Raw genomic sequence first — 20894 nt, 5'->3', positions numbered from 1 at the left:
TTCAGCAGGTTATAAACCTTGTAAAAAGTTGACTTCTTGGTGTCTTTTGAAAATAGGACTAGTATGCCTAAGTCAACAGACTACTCTGAGCCTTCTGACTTTTAAACTCATACTTCTGAGCTTTGAACCCCTCTTTGCCCTTTTAGAACGTTTTTGAAAGCTAAATTTCAACTAGAAGAAGTAGTAGGAAAAGATCCTAAAATTAAATTGCTTTACCCTAAGGAAAGCATCTTGTATATTAGAAAAAGAGAAAGTTTCTTAGATTTCAGAAGTTAGTGAGAGTTAAAATGAAGAAGTTAATGAGAGGAAAAAAACTTATCTGGCAAGTATAACATGAAAAAATGGATCCTTGAAACCTAGTGGCACTCTAGGTAGGTACTGCAGATGTTTCTTGCCTCTTTCCAAAATCTATTTCATGAAATTGAAATGGCCTATAGTCCATGGTTATGGTTCAGTATATGTCCAAGAACCTTGCTTGACTAGATTATAACTTCTGACCTGTGCTGGTGTATCTGTGTTCATTTCCTTTTTTCTTGCTAGTTTGCTTTACTTAAGTGTTGTTTGAACTACTATCAAAGTGCTCTAACACTAGTGGTCCATGAAAGACTATGATTGTACAAGTTTTAAAAAGCTCTTTATGTAAGTCATTGCTATAAATTTATTTCATGCTAACCTGTTTGTCAAATGAAACTGAGGAGAAGAGCTGACTTTTTTAGCCATCTGCATTTGCTGCAGTACTTTAACTTGGCTTTCCTCTCCCTTACACAGCTGTAATTTGAGTAATCCCACTGTAATTTGAGTATGCCCACTGAAACTGATCCATTTATAACAAATTAAAACAAGAAATGAGAGATGGTTTGGGTAAATGGCATGTACATATCAGGTCCTTGCAAGTTTACTAAATTAATGTTGCATGCTTTTAAAAGTTGACTCATTAACATGCCTGAAAACAAACCCCCCAAAATCCAGTGATTTGGAAAGAGGCTGCACTGCATCTAACATGACACAAAACATAAAAGCTGAGTAAGGCGCTGTCTCTCTAGATTAGGTTTAAAACAAAGGACAAGTCATGCCAGAAGAACTCATGTCGGTGGTTTGTGTTCAACTTTTTGTTTTCTCTTAAAGCTAATGAAAAGGCCTGCACCCATAGAAGAGCTTGAAGGTCTGCCTACAGTTAGAGAAAGCTCTCATTATTACTTTGAAGTTGTCTTCTTTCCATTCCCCTGGAGGCCATGGCAAGTTTTTATTTTAGGCAAAGAGTCTTAACATGAGCATTCTTGAAATGCTCACTCAGTAAATAATGTGCTTGATATAAAGGTTGGGACATGGAAAAGAAAACATAGATGAATTTCCAAGGTTTTGATTTTTTGCTTTCAATAAAATCTTGTTATTACACACTATTTATAGTGTCATGTAAGTATTACCTTTTTTTTCCTGTATCTTCTGGTAGGAAATAGGAGGTTTTTAAAAAAACAAAATCAGCTTTTAAATGTTTAGTTGCTTGTCACTGTATTCCTTCACAGTAATCTGTTGCCTTGAAAAGGATTCTGACAGCTCTTCAGCCACAAGACTTTGAGGTGAAATTGAATAGGATATTAACTTAAAACTGGATACATCATATCTTCCTACTGGTACCCTGTATTTGTAATGCTGGGAGGGAAGTCTTAGGGGTTTTTATTATTTGTATACATCTTTAAATCTCTTTTAAAAATTCTTAATCTCTTTATCCAGCAAGGAAATTCAAAGGATTAAAAAAATGACAAAAGCATACCTGTAGAATACACTTTTAAATTATTTTGTTTGGTCATTTTATAAATGTGTGACGACAGAAGAGACTACTTTGTATTTCACCCTGTGAATCTTGTCATTTCTTTAGGAGTAAACAAACTTTATTTGATAGAATCAGGTACAATATGCACTGAGAATGACTTAAAACCTGGAGGTTACAGATGAGAATATTTTTTTTTCCACCTGGCCAAGATACAAGGCCAAGAAAAGAGTATATTTGTTCAGAAGATGAGACCTAACATTTTGAACCCCACCTTCGACTTTTCTTCATTTGATAGAAAGGCGAAGAAGCTATAGATGCTATTCAGCTCAGAGAAGTTGGTGATGAAAAAGTTGTGGCAAATAATGTTTTATTCCTTCAGTAAAACTCCAGTAAATCAGAGGAGGCCAGTAATACGCATAGTTTGTGCTAAATACACTGTTCCAAGATTAAGTTTGCTGTGTAGTGTCCAACATAAAAGATATCAGAAGCAACTAGCTGATAGTTGGAAGTCATTGATAGGTAACACGTGCATAGTAAATGCAAGACCAGACACAGATCAGTTTGCTATCTGCATTTAGCATTTTCCATTGCTTTCACAGGAATTGTCAGAACATGGAACTGACCAGGCAGTCAGGAAAACCTGTATTACGTACATCTTTTTGTATTGCTGATTTTTTTAGCTCTTTATGTTTCATCAGTGCTTCTTCAGCAGTTCAAATATTAAATTAATTGTCCCATTGAGTGTGCTGACCATGCTTTTAATTTTTACCTAAGATTGCTCTTGACACTTGTGGAAAGGAAATATCATGCCATGTCACAAGTCAAATTCACTGCTACACTTCTATGGAAATCCAAATATCTGCCACAACAATGAGGGAGCCACATAATTGAGACAACGCATTTTCCAGCACTTCCAAGATTGGAGAACCTGGGTTCAAAGAATTACCTCTTTTATATGGAAAGTAATGGGATTTGTGGTGGTCTTTAGTTTCTTACCAATATGTATTCTCTGGTCTTGGGCAAAATTCCATCTGAGAGAATCACAGAATGGGAGGGATTGGAAGGGACATCTGGAGGTCATCTAGTCCAACCCCCCTGCTAGAACAGGATCCCCTAGAGCAGATTACAGAGGAACACACCCAGAAAGGTTTTGAATTACTCCAGGAGTGGAGACTCCACAGCCTCCCTGGGCATCTTGTTCCAGTGCTCTGTTACCCTCAGAGTAAAGAAGTATTTTCTTATGTTTAGGTTAAACCTCCTATTTACCAGTTTGTGACCATTACCCCTTGATCTGTCACTGGACACCTTTGAGAAGAGTCTGGCCCCATCCTGACATCCACGCTTTAGATATTTATAAGCATTAATGAGATACCCTCTCAGCCTCCTTTTCTCTAAGCTAAACAGACTCGCCTCTCTTAGCCTTTCCTCCTAGGGCAGATGCTCCAATTCCTTAATCATCTTAGTGGCTCTGTGCTGGATTCCCTCCAGTAGTTTCTTGTCCTTGAACTGGAGAGCCCAGAACTACACACAGTACTCCAGGTGCAGCCTCACCAGGGCAGAGTAGAAGGGGAGGAGAACCTCCCTCAACCTGCCAGCCACAATCTTCTTAATGCACTCCAGGATGACAATAGCCTTCTTGACTGCAAGAGCACATTGTTGGCTCATGGTCAGCCTGTTGTCCACCATGACTCCAAGGTCTTTTTCTCCAGAGCTGCTTTCCAGCACGTCACCCCCTAACTTCCATGGTACATGGGGTTGTTCTTCCCCAGATGGAGTACTTTATACTTGGCCTTGTTGAACTTCATTAGGTTTCTCCCCACTTAGCTCTCCAGCCTGTCCAGGTCACTGTGTCCTCAATGGGTGAGTTCTTCAAGTGCAGTAGCATGTTCTGTTGTGAAATTAACAGCATTATCAACCATGGTCATCAGTCTGTCCAGAACAGGTATGCTACTTCAGCTCACAGTCACTTGGTATCAGTGGTGATTTTACAGACACTATTTCTGTGAATCATCTCATAACTTAATTAAAAAGTAAATCTTCAGTTTAATATGAAAGCTTTTCTTAATTAAAAATACCAAGAAGTGACTCACAGGTTTTGAGGGAAAACTTTTTGGAAGATCTTGATTAGCAGATTCAAAAAAATAATTATTTTTAATTTAAGTGCCAAAACTAAGTTAAAAATGCACATTTTCAGGCAAGGTTTCCTACTCTTTCCTATTTGTAAGTTTACTACTATATGACTGCATATGTTTCTATTTGTATATTAACATAAAAATGTATCAGAACCTTGATCTGAAATCACTGAAACTTCTTCAATTGACTTTATTAAGTTTTCAATGACAACTAGAGTAATTTTTAATAAAAAATAATTATTTAAATAGTTTCTGCTTCTCCTTTCATCTGGGCCTGTTAAAATCCAGGGTGATGCTTGTCAGAAGGACTTCTTTTGTCCAGGTTAAATGTTTTTTTTCCGTAGATTGTAAATTCTTATGCTTGATTGTGGATGTAAATTGGAAATAGTTGGATGAGAGCAGAGTTTCTTTTATGTAAATCTACTCAGGTAAGTTAGGGGGATTGATAGTAAAATAGATAAGCCTGAGACACAGACATGATTTCTCATTTAAGAATAAATCTTACTTTCAGAAATATGTATTACTTGTGTAATTTAAATACAGTTGCAGATGCATTTGGATAACCTTAATTGTGTCTCGATGAAGCTTGTATTTTAAATAGCAAACTGTAGTAGTGTTCTCATCTATAGTACTGTTAAGCTGCTGTAAGTGCTCATTGTGCCCCCTGACTTATTAATATTGCCTGTAAACTTTGTTCTGGTTGAACTTTAGAAGCTCTCAAAAGTTACAGTTTGCAATTCAGCAAGTTTGGCAGAGGAACATACATGATTATTCATTTCGTTGTTTAAACAGTAACCAGATGTATCTTGTTTTTCTTCTTGCTTTCTTTCCTACGGTTTTTAAAAACTGATGTTAATTCAAGATGTTAATCCATTTACAGGGTTTTTCCACAGCACCAAATTCCCCTTTGGTGAATTCTCGTTCCAGTACCCTGGGTTCATCACTGTCCCTTGGTAACATCTCGGGAATGACAGCAAACCCAGAAGTGAAAAAGCGCAGAGCACCTCCTCCACCAGTTGTGGCACTTGTGTCGCAGAACATGGAGACAAGTGGACAAGAAAAGACAGCAACACAGGTAACAGTGACACCACAGAAGGGGCTTCTTTTCTTGATGCACTGGCTGCCATCAGAGCTGAAGTAATTCACAGATACTTCCTTTAGTCATTAACTACACTTCACCAAAACTCTTGAACTTACAAAAGGAAATTATCAAAAGTCTTAGACTTTTCTAGATGTTTATTTATGCTTATTGTACTGTTGTGTACAGTTCTGCTGCCCTCAGCACAAGAAAGATACAGACCTGTTGGAGAGGGTCCAGAGAAGGACCAAGATGATCAAAGGCCTGGAGCACCTCTGCTATGAAGGCAGGCTGAGAGAATTGGGGCTGTTCTGCCTAGGGAAGAGAAGGCTCCAGGGAGACCTTATAGCAGCCTTCCAGTACTTGAAAGGGGCCTACAGGAAAGCTGGGAAGGGGCTTTTCAACAGAGAATATAGTGATAGGACAGGAGGTAATGGTTTTAAACTGAGAGAGGGGAGATTTAGCTTAGATATTAGGAAGAAATTCTTCACTATAAGGGTGGTGAGGAACTGGAATGGGTTACCCAGGGAGGTTGTTGATGCCCCATCCCTGGAGGTTTTTAAGGCCAGGTTGGATGAGGTTTTGTACAACTTGATCTAGTGGTAGGGTTCCCTGCTCATGGCAGGGTGGTTGGAACTTGATGATCTTCAGGGTCCCTTCCAACCTTAATGATTCTATGATTCTGTGGCTCTATGATTGAGCTTTCTTGAGACTGCCCCAAACTTTCTCCCATGTCAAGGATCTTTCTAAATCAGAAGTGTGTTGTGAGGCATTATGGTAAAAAGAGGGTGATGAAGAAGTGAGGCAGAAAAGGGGGAAATGGTATAGAGTGGCGACGTATCTTTATTGTCCATGGCGGACGTGGAAAATGGGTGACAGTTCTAAAGGGTAACAAAGATCTTCAGTGCTCTGTTTTGCCCAAATTCTTGTCAGGTCGTTGCTTATGTTCCTACTTCTAGTGCTGCTGTGGGATACCAGCAGATCTGCTCTGCTTTCTTGGTTGTTCTGTGTGACCTTTTAAAGTGGTAATCTGTTTTTGCTTTTAAAAAAGGTCACTGTTCCGCAAGATAGTTACCGAGAATTAAAAAAAAATGGGGGGAAACCTTTCTGAGGACCTAACCCTTTGAAAAGAATAGAGTTAAGGGAAAAGGAAATGGTTCTTGTTTTTATAGTGACATGGTGTATGTTACCAACCATGAGCAAGCACATTAAGACTTCTGGTTCCACCATTAACAAAAAGTATTACATTCTAAATGTTAACTGTAAAAGTCAGTGTATAAAGTTATATATGAATGCTAAATAAGAATGCAGGGAACCTTCAAGGTTGTGTAATGTGGACTGACACTATCTTCCTGGGGCTTGTCACGTCTACAGCAGACTGATCTTTGAAAAGCGAGCTGTATTGGTGCAGAATAGAGTCAGGAAGGAATCTTTAACTTCATTATAGTGGAGGAGGAGGAGCCTAGTGCTCGTTCTCCCTCCCTGTCACTCTTTTATTTATCTGCACTAAGGCATACATTAAGTGCCTTCTCCAGTGAAGCATTGTGAAAGCAAATTTGTTGCATGCTTTTGGTAAAGGATGAAGTGTTTTTGTCCCATTCTTAGGATATCTAAAAGAGTAATAGTTGGGAGAGAGCAATGTTCCATCTTTCAAAATTGGAATAGGTACCTTTGAAATGGCATTAATTTATAGACACAGCTGAAGAGAAACAACAGTGTTTTCTTGCATCATTTGGTGCACTTTTTAAAAAAAAAATTTCTTTTGAAATTCATGCTATAAATATTATTACAAGGTTTCTTGTGTCCACCAGAATTCAACATTTAATGTGTTTAAGATAAATAGATCTTTTCATACAAAAATACTATGGCGTTTTAACTCCTAAGTTTATACAAGTATGGTCATCATGTGCAATGTTATTTTGCTGTTCTGTTAGGCTTATCTCCATGCAGTGTGACATTGAGATTTTAAATTTTGTTGCACAAAACCACTGAAAATCTTTACTCTCTTTAAATGTGTTAACTATTCTATTTCCAGCATTGTTGCAAATAGATTGAAGTGCTGACTTTCTCAAACCATCGAGAGAAAATTGTTTACTTTCGACAGGTAGCATACAGTTCAATGTCAACCTCAAATTCTCTTACTCTAAAGGAAAAGCCGTTTTGAAGAAGAGAAAGAAATGAACTTTGCATCAGAAGATATTCCATTACAAAGTTAATTTTGGGCAACAGAAGAGACAGTGTAGTTGATAAAACCTGGGAAGAGAACGTAGGTTGTGAGCACAGTTACTAGGGACTGTTTGGGTGCATTTTTTGGGTAAAGGACATCTTTCTGAAAATGTCGGTGGGTCAAAATGTCAGTTATGGTGTGCTTCTGAAGCTCCCATTCTGAAAGCTACTCACAGGCTGCCCTGTAGTTCAAAAAAGAATGCATGGAGTATAGTTGAAATGAAGCAAAATATCTATGAAGCAATCAAAACCTGAGGGAAGAGATTAATTGTTCAGTATTATGAGTCAAGGTAGCAACAGGGATATTGTTTATAAGAAAACCCAAACAGTTCTATTTTATTTATGTGCAGACTATGCAGTTTGCTGTGAAAATAGAGTAAAAGCTCTCAGGGTGTAAGTTTATTTCTTCAGTTTATGGGAAAGAATTAGAACTGATCTTTTTTTTCAGGGAAGGGCGTCAATTCCTTATTAGTGGACTTCCTTCCATAAAAAGATAAGATGTTTGTTTAGAAAACTTTATTTATGTGCAACTGTTACTAACAGGAAGATCCTGCAAAAGGAGAACATGTTTATTTCCAGTTAAGGTAGCACATTAATGAAAAATGAAAAAGGTGGTATTCTGAACTTTCAGAAAGTTTATTTCTTTTTAAATTATATCATTTCATAAAGTTGTATAGAAAAGACAGCACTATAGCTGTTATGCATACCTGTAATTTTACTTTCCAACCTAATAAGTCCTTTATTTTTAACCCGTTATTAAGCCCTAGGGCATTCAGTTTTCTTTACCCCACAGATGATTCTTGAGGAATATATATATCATTTTCCTGCCTAATGGTTGCAATCAGAAATTTCCATGTGTATAAGGACTAGAGTGTTTTAATTCATGTTATAGAATTTGATTTTTATTCCAGTAACATTTGGATAGGTGGATTACTGCAATATTATATTGCAGCTTTTGTTTCTGTGAGGCTTACAGTAATTTACCTCCTTGAAGGTAAGGCACCTGCACTAACTTTAATTACTTTTTAGTGCAGCATAATTGGTTTTCCATGTCTGTTTAAAGGTAGTGTTCCCTCTGTAAGTATTTTAAATCTCCTCTAAAATATGCCCATTTCTGTTCAGAGCACAATTGAGCAATGTTTCAGAGTGTGCTGAACATGCACTAAGTAGTTTGCAAAGGAATGCAGAGTCAAATTAGTCAAAAGATTTCTTCACTGGAGATTTTCATCCTGTTTTGTTTTTTTTTAACAACTCTCAAGTGATGCTATTTAGAATAAGGAGAAGTAACTTGGAAAAAAAATTCTTCAAAAGGCCAGGGTATGGTGACATTTCCAGTATGAAATCTAGAAGTTTGGATGCTTTAGAAGCAAGGGGGTCCCTTCCTTGCTTAACTTGCAACATGGAGCCTACACCATGCAGAGTGGAGCAGAACAGTGCAGGGGGCAAGCAAAAACTGAAACCTTTTTGCAAACAATCTCTATTCTCTGTCACAGCACTGTAGATGATGCACTAGCAGAATTGGGGGCTGCCTTATAGTAGATATAGTGTAAACTGAGTCCCCACCCCAAACTGCATGCACTGTATAGGCAAAATATATAAGAGAAGAGCACACAGATAAGAGCCACACATGAAGTCAGGCAGATTTCAACACATCTCAGAGTCTTATTCAGTGACCACTCTTTAAAAGAGAAGGAAATGTGTTTGGAATTTCTTGAAAGAGCTGTGGAACTGACTGTTGGAGTCTTTTGGAGATCAAGAGTATTGTGCACTGGTGACTGGGTTTATGGGCATAGTTACTTTTCTTTTTTTTTTTTTTTTTTAGCTTCTATGGGGGAATACAGTGCGGGGAGATGATAAGGAAGGCTCTGGGAATTTTCTGTAAGAGTCTCTTCTATGAAATTGAGTGGTTTATTTAGAACAAAATAGTAAGGCTTTTTGGAGGCATCAGAATTAGAAGAGGGCTCTTCAGTGCCTTCATCTGTATGAAGCTCTGATGTCAACTTCAGGAGCCAGAAATGCAACTTGTAGACTGTGATAAAGGAGCTGTGTGCTATTTCAGGTACTGCAATTTTCAGAACAGAAGTACTTCTGTATAATACGTAGGTGCAACAAGAGGCATCTGGGATTTGTTACTAGCCCCTCAAATTCCTGTGCTAACAGAGGAATATGGTGATATAACAGATACAGTATTCTAACATTCATTTAATAGATATTAATCTTAGTTGCCATATGGCAAGGGCAGTGGTTTTAAATAAAAAAAATATATGATTACTTTTAATGCAGGTGAGGAACTGGCCTCACACTTTCAGAAGGTTCCAAAAAAAGTTCTTATAAACCAGGGCAGTTTTCAGGTTTATTTCCATGCTTGTATTGATTGCTGGAGGTTGCTGTTGACAAAGTAACTTATGTGACATACTTCAGGGTTTGTCCTGCTTATGTTGCTTTCTTCTCCGTGTAGATCTCAAACTTGGCTTTCTGAGGACAATTGTTGACTCCCTGTTCTTGCTCAAGGCTGTACCTTTAGAGCAGACTACTTGTCCTCAGTGTTCTGTTTTTCTCACAAAGAATTACTTTCTCATTGAAGAAGCTTACTCACATGAATAAAAATGAGTATTGCAGCCAAAGAGAGTCACAGGCTTACTTAGAACATCACTCTAAAGTTTCCTTCTCCCTACCTTCAGTTTGTTTTTGACCTATGTTATGCCTAAATTAGAAGTTCAGTGTTAACACAATCATTTAACAAGAACAAATATAAACAAGACTTTCATATCTTCCCTGGAGAAAATAAGGTACTCTCACACTAAAAAATTCCCAGATTTCTTGTTTATAGAGGAGATACAGTATTTACTGTATGTCTTATCAAATGGAAGGAAATTAAAAATGTGGAAATACAGAGGAAATGTTTTTGCCATCTTAGTCGATGATTTCTAATACTGACCACCACATAGGGTTTTTCTTCTTCTTCTTTCCTTTTTTTTTTCCTTTTCAAGAGCTTCTGTACTCCTGTTGGAGACGTCATCCTCCTGGATCCTATGTTTCTCTGTCATAGTGCATATTGCACTTGAAAGAGTTATGATTCTGCTGGCAGTCATTGGTAGGACTGCAGCAGAGCTGGCAGGACACTGGCTTAGGTATCATAACCATTTAATAGCATTTTCATGCCTTCAGTAGGGTTGTCTTTCTCGCAATACAATTTGTGTTACAGTACTATCCACTGTCATTTTGTATATAAACCAATATACATAAAGTAACCCAATAGGTGGAAAGCTTAGGTCCTCTCTGGTTGATGAAGCATATTAAGAGATTAAGGGGAAATATCCAGTGAAATGCCCTGCTGAAAGCCAATGAATTTTTGCCTATCTTCAGGCAACCCTGAGATACTTTAAATAGCGTTGCAAATAAGCACAGTATATAGTGAAAACTTACCTGGAATTCATTCTGCCAACAAGAACAGAATAAGTTTCATGTAGTAAAAATAAAGAACAGGCAGTGAAATAAATGTATTAATAATATTGAAATAATAGTTAACATATTGAGGTTTTTTGTGGTATTATTAAACCATATTCTAACTCAAATTTCCAGAATCAATCCCAGAATTTGCATTTCTTAAATTTCCCACGTGTATGTGCGTATGCTACATGTATGGAATCAGAAGCCACTTGGAAATGTGACTCATTATCTTCCCTAGAAGTAAAATGTATTTTAAAACAGTGGCCAAGATTTTTAGAAATTGTTAGCTCAGGTGTTCGTAATTAGAAAGCTGAGTTTGTAGCTTGACGTTTTCTGAACTTTTAAGATGTCAGAAGCTACGTCTGGTTGCTCAGCAACTCAATATCTGTCCAATGTGATTTGATGTAGCATTTTTCACTTTGCACCTTCTGTTGCAAAAGGAGTTTAAATTGAGATTATTAATATAAAAATCTGAGCAAAGCAGGCATTTCTTCTGCTAATGTCCCCCAGGGATAGAGGATTTTTTCCACTGATACCTTTCTTGCATGTTTGCATGAAGTGATAACCACTTTTCCACCTTACTTCTTCATAATCTAATGCCACAGATTTCTGGTTAGCTGACTACAAGGGTAATCTTGGTTTGTATAAAATCATACTGTTAATTCTGTTCTCCTCAGGTTTTCAAAATGGCATATTTCCTCGTGGATGCAAATAAAGCCCTAAAGCAGTGGATACAGGTCCTGTAGAACAGTGTAGAGTAAGGTACGTTCCTAATATGCATAGCTGTGTCAGTAACGATGCCATCAGTAGAATTATGTGTGCCCTGGGAGTTAAAGTTTCTTGAATCTGCTTGGTCCCTGGGTATTTTTGGATAAATTTGGTATTTCAAATAGTAATAGCTCTACAGTTGGCTTTCCTTCTGAGAAACAGCTGAGTACTTGGATCCTGTGTTTGTGTGGATGATAAGCTTTTTTTCCTCACAAATTTTCTTGGACTATCAGAATTACCATTTTACAGTAATAAATTATACCAGCCGGCACTGCAATTGCAGTAAACAGACGGACAGAAGAGTCACAACTGGATGAGAACGTTTGCTAGAGTTATATACAAAACTGAGATATGTTGTAGGTGAGTGTCTAAAACCTGCTTTATTATCATCTGCTGTCATCACCTCTATAAGCACTATACTCTTATCATCTTACTGTCTTCTACTTTTGTGCATCTCCTGTTATTTATTACTATGAAGACTCCACTCTGATCAGTCCTGTCTCCCAAGAGAAGAATTTCAAATTGCTTTGGATCTACCTAGTTGCTTGGTCCTACTTTTGAACACATTGTTATAGTCATACTTGGGGGAGGACTTGTTTGTTTTTCATACTGCAGCAGAATAGCCTTGTGCTGTAGGTATTTTCTTCCCTTTTACCTTATATTTTTCTGTACTTCTGTAGAACATGAAAGTTAGTAAGTATTTGGGACCATCTGACATTTTATTCTGTTTTAATATGGAGCCCAGAATTCAGCAAAAGGGTGGATGGACTCAGATTAGTTATGTTCCTTTCATAGGTTACACCTAAGCCATAAATGTCTACTAAAAGTCAACAAGAAATGAGTGCATGTTTTTTTTTATCATCTTTCAGAGAGGAAGGGAGTTTTCTGTTGACTCAGAAGTCTTCTGGGTGAGGTCTTCTCAACCTTTTTCTTATGACACATTTCCTGAAGTGTTCTGTGAAAGTATTTTTGTTTTGCTTTGTGTTTTTTTTGGTGGAGCATCCAGAAGTCTCCTTGGAGAATAGCAGATACTTTTTAACGTTCTGAGGAAGGATGCAATGAATCAGATTCTGCTGCAGGAAAAAGCTGTTATTCAAAATGTGTCTTTTACTTCTACAAAATGCTGCATCTTTTAGGTCAATTCTCAGGTTTTTATAAGTTCCCCGAAGATATGAAAGCAGGATTTGTTCCAAAGGAGGGGGGAGAACACTTTACTGACTTGTAAATGCTTAAGAATGTTGTTTAAAAGGAATGTAATTACTGCATTTGTATATTTTAGTATGTTCTGATTTGGTTTTCTTTTAATGTTAGAAGGCAGCCTGAAATGTGAATGGTGTCTGTTGTTTTTAAAATTTACTTTTTCTTTGTTCATTACCTGAGGATATGGGTATTAGCCATGATCTTTTCCAATTTTGGTGGCAGACTTTTTAAAACTCTCAGGCACTGTGTAGTATCTCTCAACAGCATTTTTGTAATGAGGGCAGGGGTATGGAATCTTTATTAAAGGTACCCTTTCTCCAGAATCCTGTTCAGGTGTTGAGTTTGTGTAAGCATAAAAGAAGAATGTTATGCTTACATAAAATAAGCACAAAATTATATTTCTTTTATAAGCTTTTTAAAATTTTGTAAAGTCAGCAGGTAGTCGAGAATGTATGAAATGTCTTTCATGGTTTAAGAATAAACCTAATGCTAATTTCCAGATTTCTTGAGATGATAGATAGGTAGTAGAGCTGCTAAGAAAACTTGATAAATCATATTCTTTTCCTAGTTTTGTATTAAGAGTATATTAGGTACTGGAGTGCACACTGTACTGCTGTACGATACCAGATCACAATACCAGATGCACAATAAGCACGAAGCAATAGTTTTATAAGGTCAAAGAGTAGCCAAGTCTGTCTCTGTGTTAATACAAATAGATTATTAATGGATAAGGCCCTTAAAAATAGAAACCCATTAAAAATGGAGATTCTCTGTTTTGTTTCTTTGTGTTTGAGGGGTTTTTTTTTGCATTTCACATCAAATTCATGTTGCAGTTGCTTATTTGGGATTTAGTAGCCTGTAAATGGTAATTACTAAACGTTCCATTAGACTTTTAGTATCCCTCTCTTTGGGACTTTTATTCCAGTCCTTCTGTCTGGAATTTTAAATAGAAGCTTATTTACTTCATTTATGCATTTCTATAGATGTTGAAAGTTTATGGATAAGAGCTTTTTTCTTTGCTTGTGCAGACATAGAAAAAAAAAAATTGCCATACTTACATAAACACTACTCTTTGGCTAGAGAATTGCCTGTTGTTCTTCTAGGATGATAGAACAGTTTAACTTTGCTTTACATTTTTTGCAGGTTAAGGTTACCCACACAGGCAGATAAGGAGCATCGACCTGGTCCAATAACATAGATAAGGAGTGCACTTGATTTCCTTTGTCTAAGGAGTGCACCCTGGTTCCTTTGTCTGAGCAGTAGCTGTGCAAAGTAGTTTCAAGATGATGCAGTGGAGAATGCAGTGCTATCTGAAATTGAAAAGATTGTATAAAATAGCTGTGTCCATATTAAGTCTCTTTCTATTTTGTAGAGCAAGGAAATAGAAAAATAATATTTATGCTATTGCTGAATGCTACCAATGCCACACTCTGGGTTTTCATAAAGTAATTCAGAGAAAAAAGGTGGAAGTAGAGTTGGTGTTCAGAAAAAAATCTATAAGGGTATTCAGGAGAGCTGTAAGCCCCCTAATGCAGTTTATGCACAAGAAAACTTACTAGAAATGAAATAGATAATTAAATTAGTTGGAGTTTCTATGAAGATAATGAATAGTTTAAATACAGGCTTAGTAAAACATAAACACTACCTTTCAGCTCTCTCAGAATGCTTTTGATGCATTCAGCAACAGATGGATATGTGTGATCTGGTTTATACAGTCTGGGTTTCCACAAAGCTTCCACCAAGGTCCCTCACGGGTTTTCTTGAACACATTGTTATAGTCATACTTGGGGGAGGACTTGTTTGTTTTTCATACTGCAGCAGAATAGCCTTGTGCTGTAGGTATTTTCTTCCCTTTTACCTTATATTTTTCTGTACTTCTGTAGAACATGAAAGTTAGTAAGTATTTGGGACCATCTGACATTTTATTCTGTTTTAATATGGAGCCCAGAATTCAGCAAAAGGGTGGATGGACTCAGATTAGTTATGTTCCTTTCATAGGTTACACCTAAGCCATAAATGTCTACTAAAAGTCAACAAGAAATGAGTGCATGTTTTTTTTTATCATCTTTCAGAGAGGAAGGGAGTTTTCTGTTGACTCAGAAGTCTTCTGGGTGAGGTCTTCTCAACCTTTTTCTTATGACACATTTCCTGAAGTGTTCTGTGAAAGTATTTTTGTTTTGCTTTGTGTTTTTTTTGGTGGAGCATCCAGAAGTCTCCTTGGAGAATAGCAGATACTTTTTAACGTTCTGAGGAAGGATGCAATGAATCAGATTCTGCTGCAGGAAAAAGCTGTTATTCAAAATGTGTCTTTTACTTCTACAAAATGCTGCATCTTTTAGGTCAATTCTCAGGTTTTTATAAGTTCCCCGAAGATATGAAAGCAGGATTTGTTCCAAAGGAGGGGGGAGAACACTTTACTGACTTGTAAATGCTTAAGAATGTTGTTTAAAAGGAATGTAATTACTGCATTTGTATATTTTAGTATGTTCTGATTTGGTTTTCTTTTAATGTTAGAAGGCAGCCTGAAATGTGAATGGTGTCTGTTGTTTTTAAAATTTACTTTTTCTTTGTTCATTACCTGAGGATATGGGTATTAGCCATGATCTTTTCCAATTTTGGTGGCAGACTTTTTAAAACTCTCAGGCACTGTGTAGTATCTCTCAACAGCATTTTTGTAATGAGGGCAGGGGTATGGAATCTTTATTAAAGGTACCCTTTCTCCAGAATCCTGTTCAGGTGTTGAGTTTGTGTAAGCATAAAAGAAGAATGTTATGCTTACATAAAATAAGCACAAAATTATATTTCTTTTATAAGCTTTTTAAAATTTTGTAAAGTCAGCAGGTAGTCGAGAATGTATGAAATGTCTTTCATGGTTTAAGAATAAACCTAATGCTAATTTCCAGATTTCTTGAGATGATAGATAGGTAGTAGAGCTGCTAAGAAAACTTGATAAATCATATTCTTTTCCTAGTTTTGTATTAAGAGTATATTAGGTACTGGAGTGCACACTGTACTGCTGTACGATACCAGATCACAATACCAGATGCACAATAAGCACGAAGCAATAGTTTTATAAGGTCAAAGAGTAGCCAAGTCTGTCTCTGTGTTAATACAAATAGATTATTAATGGATAAGGCCCTTAAAAATAGAAACCCATTAAAAATGGAGATTCTCTGTTTTGTTTCTTTGTGTTTGAGGGGTTTTTTTTTGCATTTCACATCAAATTCATGTTGCAGTTGCTTATTTGGGATTTAGTAGCCTGTAAATGGTAATTACTAAACGTTCCATTAGACTTTTAGTATCCCTCTCTTTGGGACTTTTATTCCAGTCCTTCTGTCTGGAATTTTAAATAGAAGCTTATTTACTTCATTTATGCATTTCTATAGATGTTGAAAGTTTATGGATAAGAGCTTTTTTCTTTGCTTGTGCAGACATAGAAAAAAAAAAATTGCCATACTTACATAAACACTACTCTTTGGCTAGAGAATTGCCTGTTGTTCTTCTAGGATGATAGAACAGTTTAACTTTGCTTTACATTTTTTGCAGGTTAAGGTTACCCACACAGGCAGATAAGGAGCATCGACCTGGTCCAATAACATAGATAAGGAGTGCACTTGATTTCCTTTGTCTAAGGAGTGCACCCTGGTTCCTTTGTCTGAGCAGTAGCTGTGCAAAGTAGTTTCAAGATGATGCAGTGGAGAATGCAGTGCTATCTGAAATTGAAAAGATTGTATAAAATAGCTGTGTCCATATTAAGTCTCTTTCTATTTTGTAGAGCAAGGAAATAGAAAAATAATATTTATGCTATTGCTGAATGCTACCAATGCCACACTCTGGGTTTTCATAAAGTAATTCAGAGAAAAAAGGTGGAAGTAGAGTTGGTGTTCAGAAAAAAATCTATAAGGGTATTCAGGAGAGCTGTAAGCCCCCTAATGCAGTTTATGCACAAGAAAACTTACTAGAAATGAAATAGATAATTAAATTAGTTGGAGTTTCTATGAAGATAATGAATAGTTTAAATACAGGCTTAGTAAAACATAAACACTACCTTTCAGCTCTCTCAGAATGCTTTTGATGCATTCAGCAACAGATGGATATGTGTGATCTGGTTGATACAGTCTGTCTGGGTTTCCACAAAGCTTCCACCAAGGTCCCTCACCAGGGTTTTCTTAAGGAAACCAAGTCTCCATTCCTTAAGAAGGAAGATCATCTTACTCTTGAATAACTGACAGTAATGAGAAGAGGGACCACAGAAGAGGGACCACAGGACTCAGTGATGCACTCCTCTAGTGGTGGAATCCATGTTTGCCATACAAAGAGGTGACCTGAAAAAAACCAAACAGTGAAGTGGCAAAGTTTGTTGCTGGTACTTGTGTTATCCAGGTAGTAAGGAGAAAGGCTGAATATGAAGAACAACTGTTGAAAAGACCTCGCAAGATTGAGTGCTGGCAGCACTTGCAGGTGAAAGTAAGTAAAATTCTCTTTAAGTATGAAGTAATATACATGAAAAAAGACTAGTCTAATTCCCTAATACCTTGTAAAAAACTGGTGTGTCTCCTGGCAGTAACCAGTTTGTAAGATCTTAAGATCACAAGACCTTATTTGAAAAAAGTCAGCTCAAAGCAGAACAACAAGCAAAAAAAGCAAATCAGGTGCAGAGCATTTTAGGAGAGGAGAAGAGGATAAAAAGAAAACTTTATTACACCCCTGTATTGTGAGCTTTATTATGCTATCTTCAAGACTGTAGTAGTGTTTCCTGTGTTACAGAAGGGTATTACAGAATGGGGAGACAGTCACAGAAGAGCATTGAGGTTGATCAGAGGTGCGAAGTAGCTTAATACAGGGACAACTGTTCAACTTAAGTAAACCATGATTATACATCTTCAAAAAGAGGCATGAAGGCTACAGATAGGGAATTTGACTGTTTAAATAGCCATTACAACAGCATTTGAATCTAGTAGGAAACAGGCAAACCACACAAAACCAGAGTGTGTTTGTTCCTTCATGCAGTAGTAGATTAGAGGAACTCTTTGCCAACGATTCCTGTGGGCGCTAAAAGTTTATGTGAGCTTAAGAGGAGACTGAAAAAATGCTGCAAGGATGACAAATCTGTTGTGAATTTTTAACTACAAACCATGCCAGGAGGTCTCTGACATGAAGATGGTTGGTGTCCCTTTTCTTCTGCGGTCCCCTAGGTGTTTGCCAATCTGATACAGAAGCCTTAACAGAACCCTTGATCTATCCCAATACAGCAACTTCTGGAGAATACTGAAGAATTTGTACCTAAGTATTTGTCTTATGTGATCTGATACTACTCCAGGGAAGTCACTGGCAGCATTCTCAATGACTTCACTAAGTCTTCTTATCACTGGTAATTGATATCCAGGCAGCATGTCTCTTGTTAAAAACAGAAACAGCTGTCTTTGGTTGCTATTTCCAATTATTGCTGTCTTTGTTTTGTTCTTATAAGTGCAAAACTTTGCACTTGCAGAATAAGGCCATAAATTTTGCCAGTAAATCATATAAGCAATAGAATTTTCCAGCATGAACCTTAAAGCCCCATACCTGGTCTACATGTTATACCTTAGTACTGTAACTGCAGTACCAAAGAGCCCTGCAGGTCTCTGAGGGTCGTATTTGCAGCCCCTCTGGGTGGCATCTCAAAATACAGTGATGCAGGTATGCAGCTGAAATTACAGGTAGCTGGGAACTGTATGGTTGATGTCCATTGCACTCCACCGGATATGTGCCTTTCACTGACAAAGTAAAAAGCAGCATGGAAGACTAGATCCCATTCCATTCGAAATCAGTATCAGATCCAGGTCCATCCAGCCATTCGAAATCAGTATCAGATCCAGGTCCATGCCAAATAGTCTCTAGAGTCCAGCAAGTCTTCTGGTGGGACACTTCTGTCTTGTGCAGTGATGGGGCTATTGTTTTGCTGAGCAACTGTTTATATTTCTACCTTTCAGGATATACAAAGTCAAATTGATCTCTTATGGCATGCTGCTTTCCTTAATCTATCCAGTTTTTCCCAGAGAATTGGGCAATATTTCTTTAAGAAAAGTGTATAAGGGTTAAGCTTTTTTTAGTGACTTTCAGTTAATTGCCGTGTGTTGAAAAAGCCATGTACAAACTGTTGTCTTTCACAGAGAATAAATTCTGTGATGACATACATTAAGTTTTACAGAAACAGTGGACTTTGTGACTGGTCATAAACTTGTAAAGTTTTATCTATTTAATATTTCCAGTGGTACTGAACCTGGCTAGTGCTGTTCTACTATAGAGTCCATTATGAAAGATGTACCAGAATCAAGTACTAGAAGCAGGAGTGAGTAGTTAAAGAGGTCTGTGGTCCTTAAAATGCCCTGCACCACAGTAAATTACTGAGAAATTAGAACAAAGAACAATTAATTTTCAATTTGAAGGTGGTTTGTTAATTTTCTCTAAAGACCTTTAAACGTGACATTCAGTTAGCTGAATGAGAAGTATCCAGACATGTTCTTTTCATGTTTGACAAGACAATGCTCAGATGGCAAACATGAAACCAGCTGACAACATCAGATAATATTTGCTGTGCAGCCTAGATGCTTAATTTCGCTAGAGCAGTACACTCTAGTTCAGATAAATGATACAGACCCAAATTAAAAGAGAGAAAAGTATAATGGTGACTGAAGGCTTATCTTGCTTTATTCATGTACAGAATAAAATTTAAGAAAGCTCAAAAAAAATCTGCTGGTGAAAGGAAGTAATTTGTACCTCTTTTATGAGAAAAACAGGTCTAAAAATTAATTCTGGTGTACGTACATTTAATCAAATATTCACTCTTTTAAAATAATTATCAGATGATTCAGCTAGATTATATATGCTCTATAATGACTGATTTCTCTGTATCTTCAAAGAGTATAATGGAGTCATAGAAACATAGAACTATTCAGGTTGGAAAAGACCCTTGGGATCACTGAGTCCAACCATCATGTCTACAGAATTCTCCCCTAAACCCTAAATCATATCCACCAACACCACATCCAAATGACTCTTTAACACATCCAGATATGGTGACTCAAGCACCTCCCTGGGCAACGTATTCCAGTGTTTAACCACTCCTTCTGTTAATTATTATTTTTTTCCTAATGTCCAGTCTAAACCTCCCCTGTTGCAGCTTGAAGCCCTTCCCTCTTGTTCTGTCACTGATTACCTGTGAAAAGAGACCAGCACCAACCTCTCTACAATGTCCTTTCAGGTAGTTGTAAAGAGTGATGAGGTCTCCCCTCAGCCTCCTCTCCCCCAAACTAGACATTTCCAGCTCCTTCAAGTGTTCTTCATAAGATTTATTCTCTAGGCCCTTCACCAGCTTCGTTGCCCTCCTCTGTACTCGCTCCAGCACCTCGATATCCCTCTTGAATTGAGGTACCCAAAACTGGACTCAATACTCCAGGTGTGGCCTCACCAGTGCTGAGTACAGGGGGACAATCACCTCTCTGCTTCTGCTGGTCACACCATTTCTAATACAAGCCAGGATGCCATTGGCTTTCTTGGCCACCTGGGCACACTGCTGGCTCATATTCAGCCCCTTGTCAATCAGAACCCCCAGGTCCTTTTCTGCCAGACACTTTCCACCCACATTTCCCCAAGCCTGTAGTGTTGCCTGGGGTTGTTGTGGCCCAAGTGCAGGACCCGGCACTTGGCCTTGTTGAAGCCCAGACCATTAACATTAGCCCAGCAATCCCATCTATCTAAGTCTCTCTGTAGAGCCTCCCTATCCTCATGCAGATCAACACTCCCACCTAGCTTGGTGTCATTTGCAAACTTACTGATAATACACTCTATGTCCTTATCAAGATCATCAATACAGATGTTAAACAGAAAAGGTCCCAACACTGAGCCCTGAGGACACCACTTGGGACTGGCCCCAGCTGGATTTGCTCCATTGACCATCATTCTTTAGGCCCGACTGTCCAGCCAGTGCTTGATCCAACAGATCGTGTGCTCATCTATGAGCAGCCAGGTTTTTTTAATGAGAGTTCTATGGGGAACTGTGTCAAATACTTTCTGGAGGTCCAGATAGACAATATTCACAGCCTTTCCCTCATCCAGTAGTCGGGTCATCAGGTCATAGAAAGAGATCAGGCAGGACCTGCCTTTCATAAACCCATGCTGAGTGAGTCTGATCCCCTGGTTATCCTCTATATGGCTTCTAATGACACTCGAGATGATCTGCTCCATGACCTTCCCTGGTACTGAGGTCAGACTGACAGGTCTATAGTTT

The 20894-nt window shown here is 37.7% G+C and overlaps 1 protein-coding gene across 1 annotated transcript in view; it reads left to right on the top strand.

The window, feature by feature from the left end:
- COBL (cordon-bleu WH2 repeat protein) overlaps nt 1-20894 on the top strand; it is a 116967-nt gene that overhangs the window by 36049 nt on the left and 60024 nt on the right. Inside the window, exon 7 of the mRNA XM_010008368.1 lies at nt 4784-4978. Within this exon, the coding sequence (XP_010006670.1) occupies nt 4784-4978 (195 nt within the window). The remainder of the gene's footprint in view (nt 1-4783; nt 4979-20894) is intronic.

This window comes from Chaetura pelagica, unplaced genomic scaffold (genome assembly GCF_000747805.2).
Source record: "Chaetura pelagica isolate M959 unplaced genomic scaffold, ChaPel_1.0 scaffold71, whole genome shotgun sequence".
NCBI lineage: Eukaryota > Metazoa > Chordata > Aves > Apodiformes > Apodidae > Chaetura > Chaetura pelagica.
The sequence above is the reverse complement of the archived record's forward strand: the minus strand, read 5'-3'. Positions and strand labels throughout refer to the sequence as shown.